Below are 22,822 nucleotides of genomic sequence, written 5' to 3'. Positions count from 1 at the left end.
GAAGAAATTCCCTCTCACATTCAGGTGGAACTTCTTGTGGTTCAGTTTCTGCCCATTGCCTCTTGTCCTGTCACATGGGACAACTGAAAAGASTTTGTCCTCATCCCCTTGACACCCTCCCTTCAGGTACTTATTCACATTGATAAGATCCCCCCCGCAGTCTTCTCTTCCCCAGGCTAAACAGGCCCAGCTCTCACAGCCGCTCCTCAGAGGGTAGGTGCTCCAGCCCTCTGRTCATYTTTGTAGCCTACCCTGGACTCTCTCCAGTAGCTCCATGTCTCTCTTGTACTGCGCAGCCCAGAACTGGATGCAGTACATGAGATGTGGCCTCACCAGGGCTGAGTAGAGGGGCAGGATCACCTCCCTCSACCTGCTGGCAACACTCTTCCTAATGCACCCCAGGAGACCATTGACCTTCCTGGCCACCAGGGCACATTGCTGGCTCATGGTCAATCTGTCATCCACCAGCACTCCCAGGTCTTTCTCTGCAGAGCTGCTCTCCAGAAGGTCAGCCCCCACCTTGTACTCGTGCCTACTAGGTTATTTCTCCCTAKGTGCAGGACCCTGCACTTGCCCTTGTTGAACCTCAKGAGGTTCCTCCCCACCCAGCTATCCAGCCTGTCCAGGTCTCTCTGAATGGCACCACAGCCCTCAGGTGCGTCAGCCACTCCTCCCAGCTTGGTGTCGTCAGCAAACTTGCTGAGGAGGCACTCTGTCCCYTCATCCAGGYCATTGATGAAAAAGTTGAACAGGATGGGACCCAGGACTGAGCCCTGGGGGTCTCCACTAGCCACAGRCCTCCAACTAGACTCCATGCCACTGAGGTCAACCCTCTGAGCTCTGCCTTTCAGCCAGTTCTCAATCCACCTCACCRTCTACTTGGCTAACCCACACTTCCTGAGCTTATCTAGGAGGATGTTATGGGAGACAGTGTCAAAAGCCTTGCTGAAGTCAAGGTACACAACAYCCACTGCTCTCCCCTCATCTACCCAGCCAGGCATTCCATCMTAGAAGGCTATCAGATTGGTTAAGCAGGATTTCCCCTTGGTGAATCCWTGCTGGCTACTCCTGATCACCTTCGTTTCCTCCATATGCCTGGAGATGACATCCAGAATGAGCTGTTCCATCACCCTTCTGGGGATGGAGGTGAGGCTGACTGGCCTRTAGTTGCCTGGGTCCTCCTTCTTGCCCTTGAGTTTTAGGATTATGGTATTTCTTGAAGGCATAGTATCAATTAATTAGCTGGCTCCTCAGCTGGTAAAAAAAATCAAGGTGAATTGCTGTGGTACTATCACTTAACCTGAGTTCAAGCATTAGGATACTTTGTGCAGATATTTTGCGCAGATACCCTTTCGTATGAATGTAAGCCATGGGTCGTTCTYGGTCTGAAGACCATGGCTGGTATGCACAGGAAGAAAATGTGTGGAGAAACCAGCAGCGGGGCAGAAAGAAGCCTAGGAAGAAGCAARGGTCAGTGGGTGGGCAGGGTTCTTTCTTAGATACTGAAAGAGAGAAGAATAACAGAAGTAGGCTGTCGGTAGAGGTGGAAATCAGGGCTGGAGAACTGCAAAGACCAGTTTTGAATAGAAAATGAAAGTCTACGGAAACTTAAGAACTTAGTAGAATTGTGTCAGCTTTATCAGTAATGCAATTCTGAAGAAAGAAAAAAGATAAAAAAATGTTTTGATAATTATCATATTTTTGTCCTTAGAATTAAGACAAATTGTGAGACGACTCCAGCAATGTATTGTACTTGTTGCCACAGATTGCAGTTGACTGCCAAAAGAAAACAAACCATAAACAAGAAGGTATATGAATTCCTAACATTAAAAAACTATCCAGAGGAATATGTCATTTCAGCTAACTCTTTGGAGAGACTATTCATTCTGCATTTGCCTAACTCCTTAGAGAAGAACAAGGCTGTGAGACTTGCTCTTCTGCAACCCAAAATGTGAGGAACAGCTATAGCTAAACAGCAGCAGCACAGCCTTCCCCCATGCACAGGGATCTGGAAGGGAAGCAGGAAGGATCTGGAAGGTGTAAATCTCCAAAGCACAAAGTTTGATTCTGCCAACACTCCCAGCACCGTATGAGTGCCAAAACCAAGAGGGTGGGGTTTATTATGATGATTTTTATACAATACAAAGCCACTGCCTGACTCACCTGATATCACCAAAACATAGACTTCACTTGGGTTTCTAACTGACCACCCAGATGCCACTGCTTTTTTAAGTGGGAGAGTGTCTCCCTCTGGTATTTAAGTGTCATCCTTGTTCTTCCACTGACATTTCTAAGAAACTGAGGAGGAAAACTATTATGATTAAAGCACTGTTTTCTGTTAGTTCAGAAAGAGTTTGCTCATAGAGTTGAGGACCAACTGCAAAATTGGGGTCACRAGTCTCTGTCTGAATTTGGACCATCTATTTGCTTTGACCATGGTCATGGTCCTCTCAGTTTGTTATTTCCTGACAAAGCAGGTGGCATGACCCATGTTTTTGTTTGTGCACAGACTGCAGGTAATTTTTGTTCTCTAAATCAGTCAGTACCTTCATATGCAAACAGCATAGGTGAAAATACCACAGCATTTTGTTTACTGTTTGCAAATTCTCCTGTTTAAAGAGCTCCAAGCAAACAGTCAGTGAGCAAAAACAATACTGTATGAATAACCATACACTACTAGTACAGCATTGTTAAAGGGCAACATTTTCAAAAGGGACTAAACGACTTAGGACTCATCTTACGTTGGACAGTTATTGGAATAGCTAATGTATCAATAATTAACCTGATATACTTTCATCTAAGCCTTCTTGAAGACACTCTTGTTCCAGAATAAAAGTCCATCTTTCTGAATTAGCTTAATCCAGTTTGGTAAACCCCATTTTCAGAACTGATCACAGCTTAAGTCCTGGTGGGATCCCACAGGCTTTCTGTGAGGCCCTGCCCATTTCAAAATTAGATCTCAGCTTCTAATTCCCTTTCATCTCTGAAATTTCTAGTCAAAGTAAAACAATCTGCAAAGAAGGATAGGCTGCAATTATACACTGGATCATGCATGTGAAAATACACCAGCCTGCCAAACTCAAAGCCTTCAAAGCATTTCAGAGACATTAATTCACTAACTTCACCAAATATAAAGACTATTGTTGCATATGAAAAGGTTGAGGCAGGTGAAGGGACTTCCCTAAGGTGTTCCAAGGAGTTAATGCCTCTGTGCAGTGTAGGACTCAGGAGATTTTCACTTCCAATTATAGCTGTACCCAAGCAAGTACAGATATGTCTGGAGGGCTAAGGAGTAATTCTTTCTCCTCTCCCTGCTTTCTGCTACTGTAGTCCAGGCTAGCACAGGCTCCATGCACAGTGGTAGCTGCCAGCTGTGAAGTCCCTTCATTTCTCTACACTGCCCTTCCTCCCCACCCTGCAGTGCAGCTGGGTCTGTCCCTCACTCACACCAAATCCTGCAAAGAGGGCTGCAATTAAAAAGCCAAAAAGCAAAAGTTGGTCCACAGGCAGCCAGAGATATCTCTAAGCAAACACTAAATATTGGAAATGAGAACATTTCTAATAGTAGAAGTATTAGATAAATATGCTGGTCTGGAATGTTTTCTCCATTAGGAAAGCCTTACTGTGATCTGAACAAACATTCATTTTTAATTAGAAGACGAAATATGGTTCTCATGACTGTAAAAATTAATTTATAGCTAGCTATTGTGCGTATTACAACCCTGTAAAAATTAACCCAAGCTATAAAACTCTTTCCGATTTCATATGTCTCCTCAGATTTACTGCTGATCTACTAATATAACAGGCCTTTCAGATTTATTTTCTTTGCCTTTTCTTTGCTATCTCCTACTCCTTCACATTTCTATGAGTCTTCTTCTTTTCTTACACCAAAAAGGATGTAAGTGCCATTTGCTAGAGGCTTTCCCACAGCAGACCTCCGACGGTATCAAGCCCTGATTAGGCAGCCTGCGCTAGTTTAGGCACAATGAAAACCTCTCGATGGATTTTATTTGCCCTGAGAGGGGCCCCTCTGGCTAGCAAGCTAAAGATTATAAACCCTAGGTTTCTCGGTCCGATTGGTTTAGTCAGCATTCAGCCCTCATCTTTTGCCTGAAGCAGGACAGAAAAAGAAAAAGGAATCAAAGACAATGTTAGTGAAAAAATTTAAGCTATTTTAATCCAATGCAAATTCTGTGAGCTGTAATGAAACTGTATTGTTCCACTGGGTTGCTCTTTGGGGCTGGTTAAATTGCACTGCTGGTGAATTGGGTGTATAGAGCTTTTGGAGTTCATGGGAGAGCAAACTCAGAAGAAGTCATGCTACAAAGTCTAATTTGCATAACAGCAGGCAGCCGTGGGCACCCGATTTCCCTTTGATCTAACAGTTTCAAGAAGTTTTGCAGCATTTTAGCTTTGAGGTGAAAGAAAGTTGTCAGGGAGGAAGAAACCTTCCTCGCTAGGAACAAACACTATGTGTCCCGTGCAAATTGAGCCCTGCTGTCAGGCTCCTGCCGTTTGCTCTCCTGCAGTCTCAGAAAGCAACATGCACCCAAGCAGTCATAGGGTTGAGACCAGTCTAAGCATTGATGGAGAGGACATCACCGGGCAGCCAGATGACAGTTATCAAGCCAGCAGTGAGCTCACAGCAACAGAGCAGCTCTCTGCAGAAGGTCCGGTCCCACTGGCAAAGCTCCTGTTTGGCAGAGTTTGCACATTGGCCTCAGCAAGGCCGAGGCACCCTTCTCTCCACCTCCAATCCACCTCCAAGGACTGACTTTCTCAGCAGTCCCATGTGGGGCTGGGTCTGCCACGGGATTGTATTTTACCTTTCCCCACATCAATTTTGATTAACTTGGTTCAAAGCCTCTTTCAAAAGCAGATGCATATGCACCACACCCAGGCACAGCTGCTAACATTAAGTAAGAAACCAACAGTACATTTAAATATAGAACAGCCAGGCTTGGTGAGAGGGAAGAGCGCTTCTGGTGTATTTTGACTTCCTTCATCAGCAAGAATGCTCACTATTCCACAGAATGAAACAACACAAATGATTCTTTTGTATGTAAGCTCAAATATTTCCACAAATCAAAATACAGCATGCTACTCCTTCGTTGGGACAAGTGTTTTAATTTTATGGGGTGCGGGGAGGAAGGGGAACCATTTCATAGCCTAATATTTTCAAAACTCAACAGAATTTTCTAGTGAGTCCAAGTTTAAAAGCCCAGTTTGGGATTTTGATATTTGGCTCTCTCAAGGAGAGCAAAGACCAACTCTCTGAGTATTAAGCCCTGTTACACATGCCAGAATGGGCACACACTGGTCATAGGTGGAAGCTACAATAGACAACTTCTTAGTCCAACTAATCTAGTATCATTTAATCCCTGGTTTTCCAGAGTATAAATTCAAATTTTACAGCCTGTAGAATACCTGAGATTCTTAAAGCCAAGAAAGGTTATGAGCCTTTCTATGTCTGAAAGAAGAAGTACCCTCATTCTCTGTTCCCCTCTGGGGAAAGCCTCGTGCTATTAAGTAAGAAAGAAAGGGTTTTCATTTAGTCCATGCAGCACAGCTCTTTTATAATCCACGTTACTCGTCACAGCTTTGGGAAACAGCTAGCGCAGGCATGCAGATGCCCTCTCATGCACTTGCCGACTCGGGTGGCTCAGGCTCGGTGCCCTCTGGCAGCAGCTCTGTGAGAGTTTCCCTACAGATTTCAGAGGCATGTGCCACAGGACTATGGGGATGGCAGTGCCAGCAGTGCCCAAGGGACAGGCCAGTCATGGCAAGAAAGAAAGGTTAGGCTCGAGTTCACACAAAGCGGTGACAAGATTACTCACGGACACTTATTTCAGTAATATGTGATGTCACACKCGGTTAATCATTTTGATGAAATGCACATACAAGAAATAAACTGACAGAAAACCACTTCTGGCCAGGACTATACCTGTCAYGTCCAAACTAAAAACAACAAATTCTCCTTTTTCTCCAATTCACTTAATAAAAACTCTCTAATTTGACTTTCCTTGCAATATACCAGTTAAAACAGGAACATTTACTGCTTCCAAATGAGGACTTCTTCCAACTTGTCCCTGCAYGTGGAACCTCCTGCCACCATGCCTGGCACTGACCCTATTCCTTCCCCATTCAAATCTGTGCTGACAACTCACTTCCCCACAAGACCTGGAAACGCTAATCCCTGCCAATAAAAGCTGTCAGCACACCATTCTGAAAAACCTTTGAGGATCACACTCTGTCACCTTGGCTCACACCAAGTAGTATCTTATTCCCTGCTGATTCCAGTGGGGCTACTGGCCAAGTGAGGAACTAACTGACATGAGCCAAGACAGCAAAGATATCTAGCCTTTAATTAGCACTACCATGCAGACCTCTGCAGCATCCTTGGGTTATTTAAATAGCAGGATACTCCCAGCAGAAACTCTTTTTCTTTCATGACTAGAATAGTTTCAGTGCTTAGTGTGCTGCTGGCATTCAACAAATAATTCATAATAAAGGCATGAGTGTACAAATACTGAGGTGAGAGGGACAGAAGATGTAATTTTTTGTTTTGTTTTGTTTTTTGCTCAGAGCTGAGATACTTTTAATAAGCACATCTATAATTAACTGATATTTTTCTTCCTAGAAGTGGATCTCCAAACAATTATAAACATTATGGATGACACTTTCCAAGCCAGGCGATCCAGCAAATGACATTTCATTTTTCAAAAGGACAAAAGAATATAATTCCCAAYGACTTAGAGAAGACTTAGACTTATCTTTAAAAGATGAATGTCACAGAAAAGGTCATTAAGATGCTTTCTGGATTTCTACTGTAAGTGAAACATTCGTCGACTTTCCTGTTTTGTTTGGGTTTCTTTGTTGTTTTTGTCAAACATTAATAGAATTCAAATTTATAAACAGGGTAAAGAAAACCATCACGGATTATTCTTCCTCATCTAAACACACACGAAGATATTTAYATTAATGTGAGTAAACTGAATAGGCTTTGTCATATCTGGATCAACAAACAGCTATATATATGTGTGTGTGTGTGTAGCTATAGATAATTCATATGCCGTTTAACTCTTTAACTATATCTATCTTTTTTTTCTTCATTAAAACAAAGCAAATAAATCTTGAATGAAAACATCCAGAATGAGGCAAAGATGTAATTGTGGCTGGCTCCTTTGAAACAAGCCCTTGTCCATCACAACGAAGAGCCAGCTGAGCTATCTGCAGGAAACTGTTTTCTATCAGCCTTCTGAGAAAGGTTAACAGCGACTTGAAAAAAGCCGCTTGTGTCTTTTCCTGAGCGTGTATTCTGGTAGGTGTAACAGATGATTGCCGCAGAAGCCCGCAGTACTGTAACATTCCCAAGCCAGGAACAAACCACCCTAGCCCATGAAGCTGAGCGAGAGGATACCTGTGCATTAATCGCGCCAGCTGCTACGGAGAGCTGCCAGGCTCCAGGGGAGTAAGTACACGGTGCAAGACCTTACCTGTTCCAGGTAGCGTTGGAGCAGGCCCGTCGCTGCTGGGTCCCCCGCTCATCCAAGGCTGCCTGCTCTCTCTTGCCCAGATCACTGAGGCTGGGCGAACTCATGAACTTCAACCTGCGAAGAGTCCTCATGGTCAAATGTGTGTTTGCGCGTGGCAGCTACAGATACACCATCCTTTTTACACACACACACACGCAGCCGGAGCAGCAGCAGCAATGCGAGCAGTTCTCTCCGTTTGCTGTTCAAAAAAGAAACTTAAAAAAAAAAGAAGAGAGAACCAGTCTCTACGGAGCACACCTCTGCCAGCAAGAAAACAAACCTTTAATCAGATCAACTCTGACGTCATAAGCTGTGGTTAATAATTTCTCCAGTCCTTTTAAAAAATAAAAGTAGAACTCCTCGCTGCTGCCTTAATGCTGGGAAGGGGCCCCCTTTTAACCAGCAGCTGCCCAAAGGGCACAGCCCTCCCCTCCCCGGGTCGCCTGCCCCAGCAGTGAGGAGCTCATCCAGCACGCTGCGTGCTCCACCTGGCCTGGGAGCTGCCCTTCTCCTCAGCTGCCTTGGGGGGGGCTGCTAGCATTTCTCCCTGTCTCCCTTGCTGCACTCACAAATGCAAATGAAACCGGAGGGCCACAGACAAAAAAAAAAAAAAAAAAAAAAAGAACCACCCAAGCAACCGATACTGACGCACGGAGACTTTATTGGAAAGTTTCATAACTGCCTGTGCCCTGCCACGTTACGACACCGCGCACACGCGCTCTCGCTCGCTCGCACTCATACACAGACATACGCTCACTCCCGCGCTCACCCTCTCCCATATATGCACACAGCACAAACTTGCCCCCTGCCGCAGAGGCTGCCGAAGCTGAAAGTGCCACATAAGCCACAAGACTGAAAGTAAAAAAAAAAAAAAAAAAAAAAAAAAAAAAGATGAAATGAAAAGTGGAAGTTTGGCTTTATCATTTTGAAGAATTTCTGGTTGTGCATAAAAAAGCTAGATGATTTGTCTTTTTTTTTAAAAAAAAAAATTGAGATAACAGCTGCACAACTCTGGGCATACTTAGCTTCTACAAAAACCCCTGGTGCCTTATCTTCAAAGGAAAAATCTTCTCTTTCTGACTGCCGCACTGGAGCTAAAGGATATGCTGCTACAAGACTAGCCCATGTTTGGCTTCTTGTCAGTCATTCAAGATTCTGATTTAAATTCAGAAGTGCCTTTCTCATCTGTTGGGAAGCAACGTAAAAAATACAGAGATTAGCTTTCTCAAAAGAAAAAAAAATGCGATAGAGTGAGCTAGAGTGTAAGAACGGCACTTCTGTTGCTAAGGCGTTTGCCTGCAGATACCCTGGTAAAAGCTAACAGACTCCTTGCAGAGTACGGTTCTACTCAGTAGAAGGTGGCTGGAATACAGTGGAACTTACAATTGCTTTTTTCCTCCACTTTTTATTCATGATAATCTGTTGCCTAGATCCAGGCTATGTTTAGATTTGCTTGTGTCCAAACACCTCAGTGCTTACATTACAGGAGAACTGATTTTTTTTCACAGTGAGAGCTGCCCTATGTGCATCAGTTATGGACATTATTTTAGTAAAAAACGAYTTCTTTCACTATTTGCAAAACTCAGCTAAGCTTGCTACATATAGATATTTACTTCTAAAATTCGTATTTGGTATTCTCATTATGGGAAGCAGTTGCAGAACTATTTGGGGAAAAATCCATTCTTAACTTAGGCCAGTGTTAGTACTAGTAGCAACCTACTGTTTGAACTAGCTTTATACTGGTTGTTCTTCCCAAAGCAAATATCAGTACTACACAAATGAGCATCACAGTAGATGGCATATAATATTGCAGTTTGGAAGGGATCTATGGCTCCAAACTTAACCTGTGTACAAAGACATTGCAATTGCTCATCTCTTCCAGATGTTTTAAATCCTTCAAACAAACAAACATTTCACTATGCACATAGCAGCAAAAGAAAAACAACCACAACAATATATCACTGTATTCTACGCAATGAGATGGCTTCGACAGCATACAAATCAGTGACCAAAAATAGATACAGCAGAACACTGCTTTGTTCAAATAGGATGAAGGGCACTCCGTTTTTGTCACTAATACAGCAAGGGAGAGCAGGGCAGCACAGCTCTACCTGAGTTTCTGGGGAGGGACTGGATAAACGTGCACCTACCCTGCTAGTGAAACAACCAGTTAGATAAACCTGTGGTAATACTCTTCCATCTAATTTCATTTTCCACCTAGCTCGGACGGTAAACCTTTTCTGCTTCTCACTTCTGTCAATTTGCTAYACCTTACAGTACATGATTATACTGGATTATATCTTCGGAATTTTTAACTCCTGATTCCCTTGATAGCACCAGAGACTTTATAAACTGTACCCTGATGATCCCAGTATGCCAGCAACTACATAATACTGTTTAAATTGYTTTCTCTTTCTTTAAATCCTCAGCTTGCTAACTTGACTGAACCCAAGGAGTTGCTGTGTCAACCTTTGATACACCGGACAATGCTGCAGAAAGCAGTGCTTGGCTTCCCTGTAAAACACTAAATCTTATGAGAAGAAAAAAAACCCTCTTTCTTTCTGTATCTTGAAATACTACATCTATAGAAGTCAGATTATTTCTGTCAGCCCATCGACCTCAGAAACCAGTACTAGACTCTAAGTCTATGTATGCCCAAAGGACAAGGGAGAAGAAGCAGAAGCAGCACCCCAGTTTCCTCTAAAATTTCCGGCTGAAGTGACAAGGGCAGGCTTTGTCTGCACTTCCTCCTCCGACCTATGATTCTACCTGATCAAATGTTGATTTGGATAAAAACATATTATTTTCAACACAGGTAATCTCCACCCACAGTTACAGAGTAATACTTCACATGTACATTGTGCCGTTCTTCCATGGACATCCTTGACTTCTCATTCGTTCATTAAATCAGCCTGAACAGCTCTTGGGTGTGAAGGCAAAATGCATGATCCACACTTCGTTGTCTACAGCGAAGAAGAGAAAGGTGATGCAACGTGCCCAGACGACGCAGCAGATGGGTGGCAGAGCTGTTGAGAGCCCCCTGGATGGCTACTTCCCCCCACGGCACACTCCTGTCGGGACGCTCAGGAGCTAGTGTGGTACTCYTGTGAGGCCAGAGAGGGATGCAGACGAGAGAGCTCCTCACCAGGGGTTGCAGGGTGGCCGTTCCTCCATAGCCACTTCTTAACAGAGTTGTCGCAATACTGCACTGCTTCAGGATTAAGAGGCTAAACAGCAGAGATTGCTTGCTATTGGTCATGAACAAGGATGGGAGAGCCGACCGGATGACTGGGAGGGTGGGAAGGACGGTGGACTGACGGGGGCCCTCCCGTAGGCTCCGTAATGAACACCACAAGCTTCTTAAATAGAACAACTGCACTCAGCACATTTTCAGAGCTGAGACTGTAAAGTACTGTTACATTAATTCATTTAATCCCAGCATGCCATACACACTGCTAATATCACTGTTTTATGCACAAGAAATCTGCAGCTCAAAGGTTAACTGATTTATTCAAAGACACACAATAATCCTAAGAGCGCAGAAGGAACATTCAGCGCTATCTCTGGTACCCTCCCTTCCCTCTGCAACATTTTTTTTCTCATGAAAACAGGCCTGTCTACCAGAAAGTCTTCTTTCATCTGTTGGGCCTGCAGGCTGCAGAGGACTCTGCACAGTAAGCCCCTAAGCCTACACAAAACGCCAAGAGGTATGGGGAATTCTGCATGGCTGCAGTAGCCTGTCCACGCAGAGCTATCTCGAAGCCTAAAATAATGCACAGGTATGTGAATATGTGCTGACTGTTCCAGAGGTTTTATGCTGCTGCTGTAAGACAATGGTAGGACACACATTGAGGGCCACATAGTAAATATAGCTTTTAAAAAAAATCACCAAGGGTAATGGTGTAGTAAGCTGGTGGTATGCATATAATGTACACAAGGCTCCAAGTGAGAGTTGTGGTTTAATGACCACATTGCTGACCCCTGCAAATGTCAAAAAGAAATTCTGGGCAGATCTCTCCCAAAACACAAGCTTGGTTGCCTTTGCTTAAAAACACTTTAATGTTTTAATTTACCTAATGTTTTATTAATCTTTACAGTACCATCATATTGTCTTCCTGCTAGTTTCTTTTTCACTATGATGAGAGGAAAAAGAAAGCAAAAGACACACATGTTTATGGACAGGAACATTAAGAAATCCACAATTTATGTAGCTCGCAATCAAGCTGCTATGACTATTCTGGGCCAGCTTTTCTGCTGCTATATAGTTATGCTATTACAATGGCAGGTTAACACTGCAGTGATAACGGTGCAAGTGTGAGGATATCATCAGTAAGAGAATTTGCTACGTCATCTTTATTCACCAGAGCTTTGCCATTTAAAAAATAATTCAATGAAGATAAATTTTAATTGAAAAAAGCCTCCCACTAATTTACTTATTTCCTCTCCTCTTTAGGGGAACAGAGCAGAAATCCCTATGGAAATGCTGAATAGTATGTCCTCTGCAAGTAGCGAGCAAAGATGCAAAATTTAGCTATGGCAGAAAAGAGTTAAAAAAACTCACAAGAGAAATGCACTTTAGTTTTTCATAAACCACASCACAAAACTTAGGGCATGCCTCAACAGATGCCAAAGCTCAGGAATTAGTCTTCTGAAAAACCACACTTCTTAAAGGCACAGCATGTCCTGCTGCACCAGCAGAGGAGGGGGAAGGTGATGTGACCATCAGGAAAAAAATAGAAAGAGTGGAGGGGAAAATGAAGTTGCAAACCTTATGACTCATCAATTCTTTTGCTACAATATCCACAGAAGGCTCTTTTATCATCAGAAAACAAAGAATAAAGAGAATAAAGAAAGTATAAAACCAAAGAGGCAACTATTTACCCCTCCCTCCCCCGCCATCCCACTTACTCGCCTCAACCTCTGGAGATAAAGGCGCTCTCAAGGACAGTTTCTGCCTGTCATCTATTGAGGCTGGTCATAGGACAGTCTAGGTTTTGTTAGTCCTTTGTTTTATTTCAATCCTCACCACAGCTCAGCACTGATTTATTGGAGGAGACTGGGGTTTATGGGGCTGTCTCCACAACATCAGAAACATCTCCTGTGCGCTCTCGTGCTTCTGTGCCCTGTGATGGATGGTRCCTGCATGACCACACACTTTCTCTCTTTCAAGCAGAGTTGTGATATCTGTTCCCTCTCTGCATGTAGTTCTCTGCAAGAACTCACACGAGGCTTCTTTGCCTTTTTCTGCTATGAGCAAGAAGAAATGCTGAAAGACTGTAACTCCTTCCTAAGCAAGCAGAAGGTGACACCTAAGAGTCCTCTGACTACTGCTAGAAAGCAATGATCTGGCCTCCCTCGCCCTTTTGGCAGTAACATCCGCAAATGCAGCCCATCCTACATAACTTCAGATCTGACCTGCAGCCAGCCATGGATGGCTGCTGCATTTCCATTGCCTGCCTTGGGGATAGACTTGCACCAAATAAGGACACCCAAAATCAATACAATCTGTGGAGGATCCGGGCCARTTTTCGTGATTCCCTTAGAGTATTGTTCAGTACGAGAGACAGTAACAGGCTGTGCYTAGGAGACTTTCTCAGCAGAAACAAAGATCTGTAGCTCAGCAATCATCATTTCTTTTCACATTTTTCTGTTGGACACCATATTATATCTGTTCACTGGCTGCTTGTGCCTYTCAGTCTCCCCACCTTACTCCCTTCTTTTCACCCTCAATCCTTGCTTTTGTGTTCCCTCTTCCTTTTAACTTTCTTGGTTAGCTAACTCTTTCTCAAGAAAAAACTCAGAAAGAGTTTTAACATGAAAAGGAGATGCAAAGGAAGAAGAAAAAGGAGACAAAACCACTGGTGCTAACACACTGTTTGCAAACCACTCTTCAAGTAGTTTTAAAGGAATCATCTCTTTACCTTGTCTGTTTGGACTGTGAGCTCTTCTCTAGTAGAGATGCCTTTTCACTCTAAACTATAACTAGCAAAATAGGGCCCTGAGCTCAGACTGAGTTCCAAGTCATTAACCTACAACAGCATAGGACACGAATCCAGTAATATCTGTAAGGAAATCTTTGCTCAAAACATCCATGAAATCACTTCCCCTTTCACAGGAGATAATTTGGTTTACAAAACACAACAATATWCACAGTACTTAAAATACAGTAGATTGCTAAATCTTTTATCCTTGTCCTCCAGGAGAAAGGAACTAGGACAGGTAGCCTGGAAAAGGCCTGTTGCAGCCCCATCCAAAATATCAAGTTTTCCATCAAAAGGCAATTCCCCTAGCTCATACTGTTCTCCATTATCTCTTTGCAGGTTCTGGGAGTTAAAGTCAGCGCAGTGATTAGCATGAAGGTGATAGTTACACTGGAGGAGGTAAGGATCAATGCTTTGAATTAAAGGACCTGTATGGGACCACCTCCCATTCAAATCACCTCCAAAGAAGAAGGAGCGCTGCTGAGCATCAGCCATGGCCATAGCAGATTTGAGTACTGCCCACTCACCAAATTCACAACCCACTGCAGCGTGTATTATACGAATGCCAAGGCAAGCACACTACTATTAAATGGAAACTAGTCAAATCTTTAACTGTGATTTAGAAACTAAAGTTTGACAGTTCTGATCTGTAAGTAAATCAAACGTTTAAAATACTTGGTGCTTTTATTACAAGATCATGAGATACTGGGAAATTAATCTTACAAAGTAACAAAGCTCATAAAGTGTATGACCTTTTTCTTCCTGACTCTGTGTGAATTCTTTCCTGAATTGCATATCTTGCCTAATTTTAATTGGATCCCAGAACACCATGACCTTGATGTAGCAGCCACAGTATCTCAGTGCTGTCTTCTACAGTTATATATGGTACAGTGCCTTCCAAATCTGTGAACCCTGGGAGCTCAGTGTTGTGTGCTGTGCAGTGCTATTTTTCTTATATCCAAACATTTCTGATTCAAGGTCTTCCAAGAAGGCTCTGATTGCCTTGGAAGGTCACCAAGATAAAGAGCCCACTTCAGTAACTAGCTGAGTTTCTAATAAACTGCACTAGTGGCCAGCTGTTAGCAACAAGTGATATCCTGGCTTTACTGTTAAGGCAGTAAAATCTGATCATGACTGGAAACATGAACCATGCCTTGAGGTTACTGCCACCTCCTGTGCATAATTCATGGAGGTCACTTCAGTACTGATCAATGCCAGAGACAGCTCTGCAAATTTGGGGGCTCTTTGACTCTGATGGTATTACACTACTGTTATTTTAACAGTGCTATAGCTCTCTGGAACGAATCTTACAGTCCTGTAAAAGTCACAAAAGCCTAGCCTGCAATAYAAATGGATTTTTTTTAGAGGAGCTATCATTCTCCTTTGGCACTGCATGGATCTTGTTTTTAATGGAATAATTTCCAGAGAGATTTTAGAGATAAAATCCAAAAGTGCAATTACTGACTATGTGGTTAGATTTGGTAGCTTTTAGCATGTTGGACATTTCACAAGAAACTTCAGAATGATGATCTTGCCATCTTTCCATACACATATGCTGAAGCAGTCCCTGCAGAGTGAGATATGGGCAGTGAACACAGCAGTGGTACAAAAGGTCCTCTCACAAATGGTTTTACACTCACACATTTAAATTTTGATTCCACAAGATCAGCAGGTCCAGCACTATATAATCTCTCAGTATCTGCTAAGTCAGTGTTTTCTCAAGAGGCTTAGGGAAACAATTAATCTCAAAGGTAATCTCAAATTTTTTAGACTCAATGGTAAGATTTGACAAAACTCCTTTCACTCTCTCCCCAGTCCATTAGCCTGCCTCAGTCTTCAGGCAGACATCAACATGACATCACCATCTGAGTTATCATCTGGAAGGAATGCCTCATTATCAGGGAGGTAAGGGAAATTCCATTACGTTTCCTTCCAGAAAACATTTTTTTTTTCTCACAGGGTAGTAACAACTAGAAAATTAACTGAAGAATTCCTCCCTCCCTACAGTCTCTGAAAGCATCAGCATCCTCAAACTACTGGAGAGGTAAGGTAAGGTGAAAGAACAGAGCTGCTCATGCAGAAGTTTTGTGCATCTCCAGCAGCTTTCTAGTATCATTGCTATTCCTGACGACTTCTGCTGCTCAAGCTTTCTTGTCCATCACACTTTCCTTAGTCATTTCCAAAGAACACTTCTTCAGCCTTAGGCTGTATTAACTTTTCACTACAAAATACTTCAAATTCTGTAAATRTGTAGAAAATTAAAATTCCTGTTTTTTACAGAAAAATGGTAAGATCCTAAATGATTTTTAGGCTTCGAGGCATTTCTTTCAGGCTTGCTGCTGTAGGGCTACTAGTTTTTTAAAGCCCATACAGACCCAGTTTAACAAATGTTCAGCTCCTCACTCCAAAGCAGAGAGCTTGAAGGACTTACTTCAAACAAGGTTCCCAAATGGGGAGTTGGGATCCTGGTACTGAAAGTCCTGGGCCACGTTACTGAGATGCATGGCTCCTTTGTACTGAAAGCCCTGGAACAGGCAGTCCAGGGCTTCCAGCCAGCACCTGTTTGAACCTCATTCTGGATAATATACTTCATTTGGGGAAAATCATTTAAAAAAAATCTGTTTTTGAAAACCTATCATGAGAGGGTAAGCCCATCCTGTGGGTCAGCTCCACATTCAAATCCCTGCCTCGTTTTCCTTTAAYGTACTTCAATCTTTAGAAATAAGCTGGTACCAAATTTCACCAACTGGGCACTTTCAAGGTAAGCCACTGAGAAGAGAGGGAGAGGACAGAAGAAGCTTCTGTCTCCTGCCGAAAGTGGATTTCATCCATCCTTAAGGTTAAAATCAGTTCAGAGCATCTGAGCTACCTACCAGGTTTCAGCCTGATGACTTCTGACGATGACATCTGATGGGAAGAAGCTGTAAAGCAACAGGTATGTATGCACACCAGGGGGAAGGTGTTGGAGGGTGAGGCGTGCTTTTGCACTGCACTGGGCAGAATAATGTGCCACAGGGGGCAGACTGGGGTGGGCAGCAGGGGTGTGGTTGTCAGGACATGCATCCACAGACTTACTCCCTACCATGATATTTGGGTACTTGTAATCATAGGGCATCAGTCAGAAGATAAAGGGAAGCAAGTATTTTTCTTTTCTGAGCCTCAGAAAGGTCAGATTTGGATTTAATTTTGTTCTGTGTAATGTTTTGGCTTGGTTCTTATCTATTCCAAATGAGTTCACCTATTTCTACTGTAGAAATAAAAGGTCATAAAACTGTAGAAGTCTCTCTCCTAAAAGGGATATTCCTTTCTAGGAAATGAATACCACTGAATAATACTGAAAAAAAGGAAAATGCAAAAACATATTCTGCTCCTTGCAGACTAGTGGAACTGCAAGGATATGCAGCTGTGATCATAGCTGAATGTACTTAAAAAACCCACACTAGGAGACACTTTGGATGCCATTTGCCTGCATGAGTTAAGAAATCTTTCTGCTCTGACTGATAAAATAGAGCTGGGGAAAAAAGCAAAATGAAACTTTTCACCTTTTCAGTAAAAAGTTGCTGTCTTCCTTTCTGCAACATCTGCCTGTGCAGCAGTAGGAGGAGCTAGCACAAAGGTGTGGGGAGGCAAGGAGAAGGGAGGAGAGAAGAGAGAGGTGAATCACTTTATATCTCCTTCTCTGGAGATACTCAAAGCTCGCCTGGATGCAACCCTATCTAACATGCTCTAGGTGACCCTGCTTGAGCAGAGGGGTTGGACTAGATGATCTCCACAGGTCTCTTCCAACCTTACCCATTCTGTGATTCTATGATACATCTAAAACAATCCTGGCCCTCAGCAAATACTCCACATGCTAAAAAGGATGGGTCTGTGGGGGTGTGTGTATTGAGTATGATGTTCATTTTATTAGTCACCTTTTTTAGAGACTGGCTCCAACTGAAGCTTTTGGACCCAGATTTGAACGCTGAGGAATGAGAGTATCCAGAATTGAACTTTTGACTTAGGCTGGCATAAAGAYAAATGATTTTTCAAATTAATCTTTTTGGCTCATGGACTCCATCTGAGTTTCTCCGGTTTATTCAATACAAGAATTTAGTATGTCATTTGAAAGGTAAATACTTCTGACTTATTCTGCTGCAATAAAATACAATTTTCCAGTGTTCATTTACTGCAGTGTGCTGTTTCCTAACCCATGCTTTTAACAGAAAATCTAGTTCAAACAGAAAATCTGTTTCAAACATTTCAAAACATTTTTTAAAAGGCAAAATGCTTTGCAACTCTGTCTTAAGGCACCTAGTACTGTTAAAAAAAAAGTTACAGGAGCTTTAATTTTTTAAGGCTGAATCCGTAATAACAAGCAACTATCTTTTTCTATCAGAACTTTTGTGGCCAAAAAACAAAGGCATCCAAAATTATTAGCTACTTTGTTAAGGCCTAGTTAAGAGGCTTAATGAAAATATGACCTGGACCTCAACTCTTGCTCATATTTATCTATTTAATTTTCTTACTACTTTACTCAAGAAATAAAATTTAAGGATCAATGTCAGCTGTTGAAACACTTAACAGTTTTAATTCACTGCGAAAACAGAACACAAAGTTCTAAAGAAATAATAAAAAAAACAATTTTCAAACCAACATAATGATTTTAGTGCCTGGTTATGACTTTTTATGGCTTTCTTTTGGCAATTCTCATTCTTTAACTTCTGGAAGATTATTCAAACCTCAGTGAGGTGACTTGTCCACATTTCCTTAGCTCTATGAAAACTGTTTCGATTACTTTTGTRTGGAGCTGGGCAAAAAGGAGGAATGAATCATACTGTTTTCTCCTCCCTTTACTTATAGCAGGATTAAAAGTAATAAATGTAAGATTTTATCTGTTTTACAGGTGAAATTGTTGTTTTATAAATAGTTAGACAGATAGATAAATAGAAATGTTTATGCTTTTATCTACACTTAACAAATGCAGGTATTATTGTCTGTATTTTACTCAGATGGTGAATAAAGAAAAGGAAGAAAACTGGCGTAACGCTTGAAATCATTCCTTTATTTTAGTTAAATGGTTCTCAAGAGCTGTAAAGAGAGATGGGATGCTCATGACTGCAACAGCAATACAGTAATCTGGGCCTTTAGAATTAGAAGGTGCAACTAAGAAACCCTTGAGGTAAGTTCTGTCAACTCTGCCTTGGCCCTTCTGGGTTTTAAGCTCACTCAACAATAGTGACTAGGAAATGATCCAAAAGGGGTATTCACCTGACTGAAAGTGAAAACATACAGGAAAATCTATCCCTCATTTTAGAGTTGCTGGAGAAAACCAGGCATGTATGTAAAATCAGATGAGATGAATCTCATCACAGTCAGTAAAATAGACTGATTGATCACGACACTAGAGCAAATAATTTGGCATCCAACTAATGAAGGTTTCACTCCCCAGAGAACATGCTCTGACCCTAGGTGAAAAGACTTCTTGGGACCTGTCTTTGGTTTACAAACTCAACTGGTATTTCAAAGAGGAAGCTATTCAATTAGGAAGTATTTCCACGGGTGTCTGCTGTTGAGATTGGCCAAAGGCATCACAGAGTTCARAGAAAGGGGCAAAGTTCAGAGCTTTCGTGGGACAGCAAACAGGATTTGTTGGTAATGGGCATCTTTTCTGGCTAGGGAATCAGCTGAGTTTTCTAGGAAAAAAGAGTAACACCCAGGGAAGCAGAAGACAAGGAGAATTAACCAATAAATAGTGTCATGTTCACCTCTTATTGTTGGAGGAGGAGAAAAAAGGGAGCAGAGCTGTTACTTTTCCAGGAGTTTCTCATTATACTAATTGAGAAAAGACTGAATGCTGACCAGCTGTGACAATAGTTAGTGGTGCTAACCTCCTTCATTATCCCCCTACTATTCCACTGATTTCTCTGTCCTTGCAAGCATAACAAACACAGCGCTCTGCTGTTTCTGATGTGGCCACTGACATGCCGCGTCTTGCGCACGTGCTGAGTTTGAAACTTGTGACATTGCCATTGAATAACATGGGACTATAAACATCCAGAAAGTTACACTTCTGCAAATGTTTACAAAGGCTATGCCCTGTAGATATAAACTAATGGGGGCCCAGAACCTTYAATATTTGTTTTCTACAGTCCCTACTAGAACAGGACTAGAATCCTGACTGACACCTTTAAATTACATCATACCACAATGAAGAGCAAATAATAAACTTAACTGTAAAAATATGCACACTGTTGGAATATAAAATCTGAATACAATGCTGCACTTAAAGTCTATTATATTGCCAGCAAATGAGAAGTTATGGCTTTTGTAATAAAAACACAAGTGGCTATAAAATGCTGGGTTTGCTGTAGGGGGTTATTGTTTTTTCATAAGACACTGGTGCATCTAGGCAGCAAACACTCTGTCAGGGTGCTGGTAAGTTACTCATAGCGTAATGTCTAATAATGCCTTGCTTGGTGAGAACTCCCATCTGGCTGTCAAAGCAGTGTTACAGATTACAAAGTAATCCCTAAACAATGTACAGCGCAATAGTTTGCAAACACTCTGCTAGAGAGACAAGGCATGTACCTCTCTATTTACTCTGATGTAAATGCAGTTATTCAATATATCAAGAGAAAATTGAAATAACAAGACAAAGATGGAGTGTTCACAGGGAAAACTTTTCAGAATATTTAGTATTTAGGYCAGTTTTTATTTTATTAGCAATGAGTGAATTCTCTTAACAGCAATATTTAGAGCTGTTGCTGACAGCACTCATATTTAGTTAGTAAATCAGCTGGTAGATTACCAACTTACTTAAAAATAAATATGGATAGATGCTTTAGAGAAAGCTGCAAAGTTTGGAACCAGAAATTTCTATCTATGCTTGAAATAATATGGGCATAGGTAGCAGAAATTTCCCCTACAAAGTTATATTCAGATTCTTCCCTCATCTTTTGCAGAGGAATAGCCCAGGAAGACAGCAATACTCGTGCCAACCCTCTTCACAACCTGAGACTGCCGAGCTCCAGTTGTAGTATGAATAGCTGWCAAATCCCCATCTCTGCTATTGATCTGCTAACTCATTTCTTAGGCAAACCCTTGGAAAAAAAGATGCAATGGAAATGAAAATGTTTTCTCTCACTTTTAAGCATCTGTGTTCAGTTTAAAGATAAATTAAATTCTGCTGCAAGACATATGCTTGTACTGGATATGGCACAAGCRCTCAGTGGGAGCTGCAGGGTACATCATGAGTATTTACACTTTAGCAGCCTGGGATGAGGTAAAGTAAGCACTGTAGCAAAATCCAGTTACTGCTGTAATGAACTATCATGGAGAAAGCATGCTCATCATTTACTGCTTGATGTAAATTTGGAAGAAAGCATGGATTGCTCAAAACAATTCAAAATCGAAGTTTTTTTCTTTTTTTTTTTTTTTTTTTAAAGGAGAACCCTTTTGAAAAGGCTTCTTTGCTTAAAAATCACAGAAAAAAATGAAGCCATGGCAGAGTTTAGACCCTGCAGTTTAATGATAAAGTAAATAAATCTTGAAGAGAAAATAAATCTCTTAATAGGTTCAGAGAGAACATGAATTTGGTGGAGGAAACTGGCAATTGTTTTCTGAGAAAATTTCTAAATTGCTTTGAAAAAATAAGAGCTACTACATGTGACGGTAACATTAAAAAAATGCCACAGAACATCAAAGACAGATTAAGAACATTTACTTTTCTTTCACATAAATACACACACACACATACACATCCATCTCTCTCCATACTACATGACTAGTGCTTTCTGAAAATAACTTCAAGAAATCTGTAAAATTCCKTACTTCCCCAAAACCTTAAATCTCAAACAGGAATCCAGTCCTAGAATTGACTATTACCTAGCATTGACATGATGGATGGCTGTGCCCAATTACCACTGCAGCAATAGCTGTGGCTGTTTAAGGTATTGCTACCACTTAGCTGTTGGGGGCTGCGTCTCACCATACCTCCATACACATCAATGATATTTAGGTCATTTGAGAATTCCTCACACACTTCGGTGCACAGGCAGCGAGGTGGCTCTATGCTTCTCTGTAGCAGTTGTCTGACTATGATCTTGGGGAGCAGCATCTGAACCCTCCCAATCAGCTCAACGTAGCCCATGATCTAAAAAGCAGTAACACCAGAGCTTTTATATTACCTGCTCCAGCTTTCTGATGGTTTTTTTGCCCCCCAGAGATGTATTTTATTTAGAAGCTCTGCTCCGAGAGCAGAACTTTCAGCAATTTTCTATACTGCTCGCTCCCAACCTTGTCTGATACAGCTGTAACTATACTGACAACGGAAAGTTTATGTCCACCATTTTTTAAAGCTGCACTAAAACCAGAGGGAGGTAGGCTGACACAAGCTGATGTTAAAAATCACAGAGTATTGCACTGTTATTCACATATTTTTCTATGGCAGAAAATACAGTGGGATCTGCAGGAGATGTTGCAGGAGAGATGTTAATCCTAGACAGTCCAACAAAATGAACCCTCGAAGCGGTCTGATACTGGAAACATTTTACAGTTGCAGATAGTATTGCAGAAACATTTGCTTACCTGCAAAACGGAGAAGAAAGYAGGACTGAATAGCAGATAGTGAAGACTCTGCAGCAGGTTTCCAACAGTCACATGAAAATTGTGACAGATGATACAATTTGGTTGAAAAATTCAGCCATTTGCAAAAAAAGGCAACTCTGTAACAGAAAATTGAAAGGTAGTACTGCACATACCGCTAATCAAGGAATTGTTTCTCAAGAGTACACTAATAAGCTCATACCCAACACACAAAGAAGTGCAAATAAGTGAATTAATCGGTGCTGTTTCACCTCATGACTGTTATAAATGTACATTTCTTCTTATACTTTTTTGTTCAAACTGTTTTGTTTTCTTCATAGGAGACTGACTCACTGACASTAGTGTTAAGAGCGATATCACCAGCAAGAGTGGCAGTTTCCATTAACACACATATCGCAAGCACCTGTATACTCCAAAACCAAGGSGGTAACAGAGAAAAGCTTTGAAACATTCTGCATGATCTATGGTGGTCACCTTTGAAAAGCAGCAGCTCAGTGGGGCCCCAAAAATCTCAAAGGTATCACTTAGAAATACAGGAAATTCTTGCTTTAGGGCTTCAGACAGTGGTACTGATATCACTGCCTGGCCAGAGCTGGACTTGAAGTGCATCTCACAACAAACGATCCCAAACTGGGTATCTCGGTGCAGCACAGAATTTATTATGCAACTCCTTGCCTCAGCATAAAAATTTTTATAACTTCAAGATTTTTTTTAAATCAC

The 22,822-nt window shown here is 41.7% G+C and overlaps 1 protein-coding gene across 2 annotated transcripts in view; it reads right to left on the bottom strand.

Moving 5' to 3' along the window:
- The window catches only part of PRR5 (proline rich 5), a 71,211-nt gene extending 49,101 nt beyond the window's left edge, over positions 1 to 22,110 (bottom strand). Inside the window, exons 1-2 of one of the 2 annotated variants that reach the window (XM_085324430.1) lie at positions 22,085 to 22,110; positions 7,497 to 7,610 (exon numbers count right to left, since the gene is read on the bottom strand). In XM_085324430.1, the coding sequence (XP_085180556.1) occupies positions 7,497 to 7,600 (104 nt within the window). In that variant the 5' untranslated portion in view covers positions 7,601 to 7,610; positions 22,085 to 22,110. Of the gene's footprint in view, positions 1 to 7,496; positions 7,628 to 22,084 lie in introns of those variants that run through there. The other variant, XM_085324429.1, reaches the window with a different exon arrangement.
- Positions 22,111 to 22,822: the final 712 nt, after the last annotated feature.

Source organism: Rhea americana, unplaced genomic scaffold (genome assembly GCF_003343005.1).
Source record: "Rhea americana isolate MKP2758 unplaced genomic scaffold, rheAme1 scaffold_91, whole genome shotgun sequence".
In the NCBI taxonomy this organism is placed as follows: domain Eukaryota; kingdom Metazoa; phylum Chordata; class Aves; order Rheiformes; family Rheidae; genus Rhea; species Rhea americana.
This window is presented reverse-complemented; position numbering and strand designations above follow the sequence as displayed.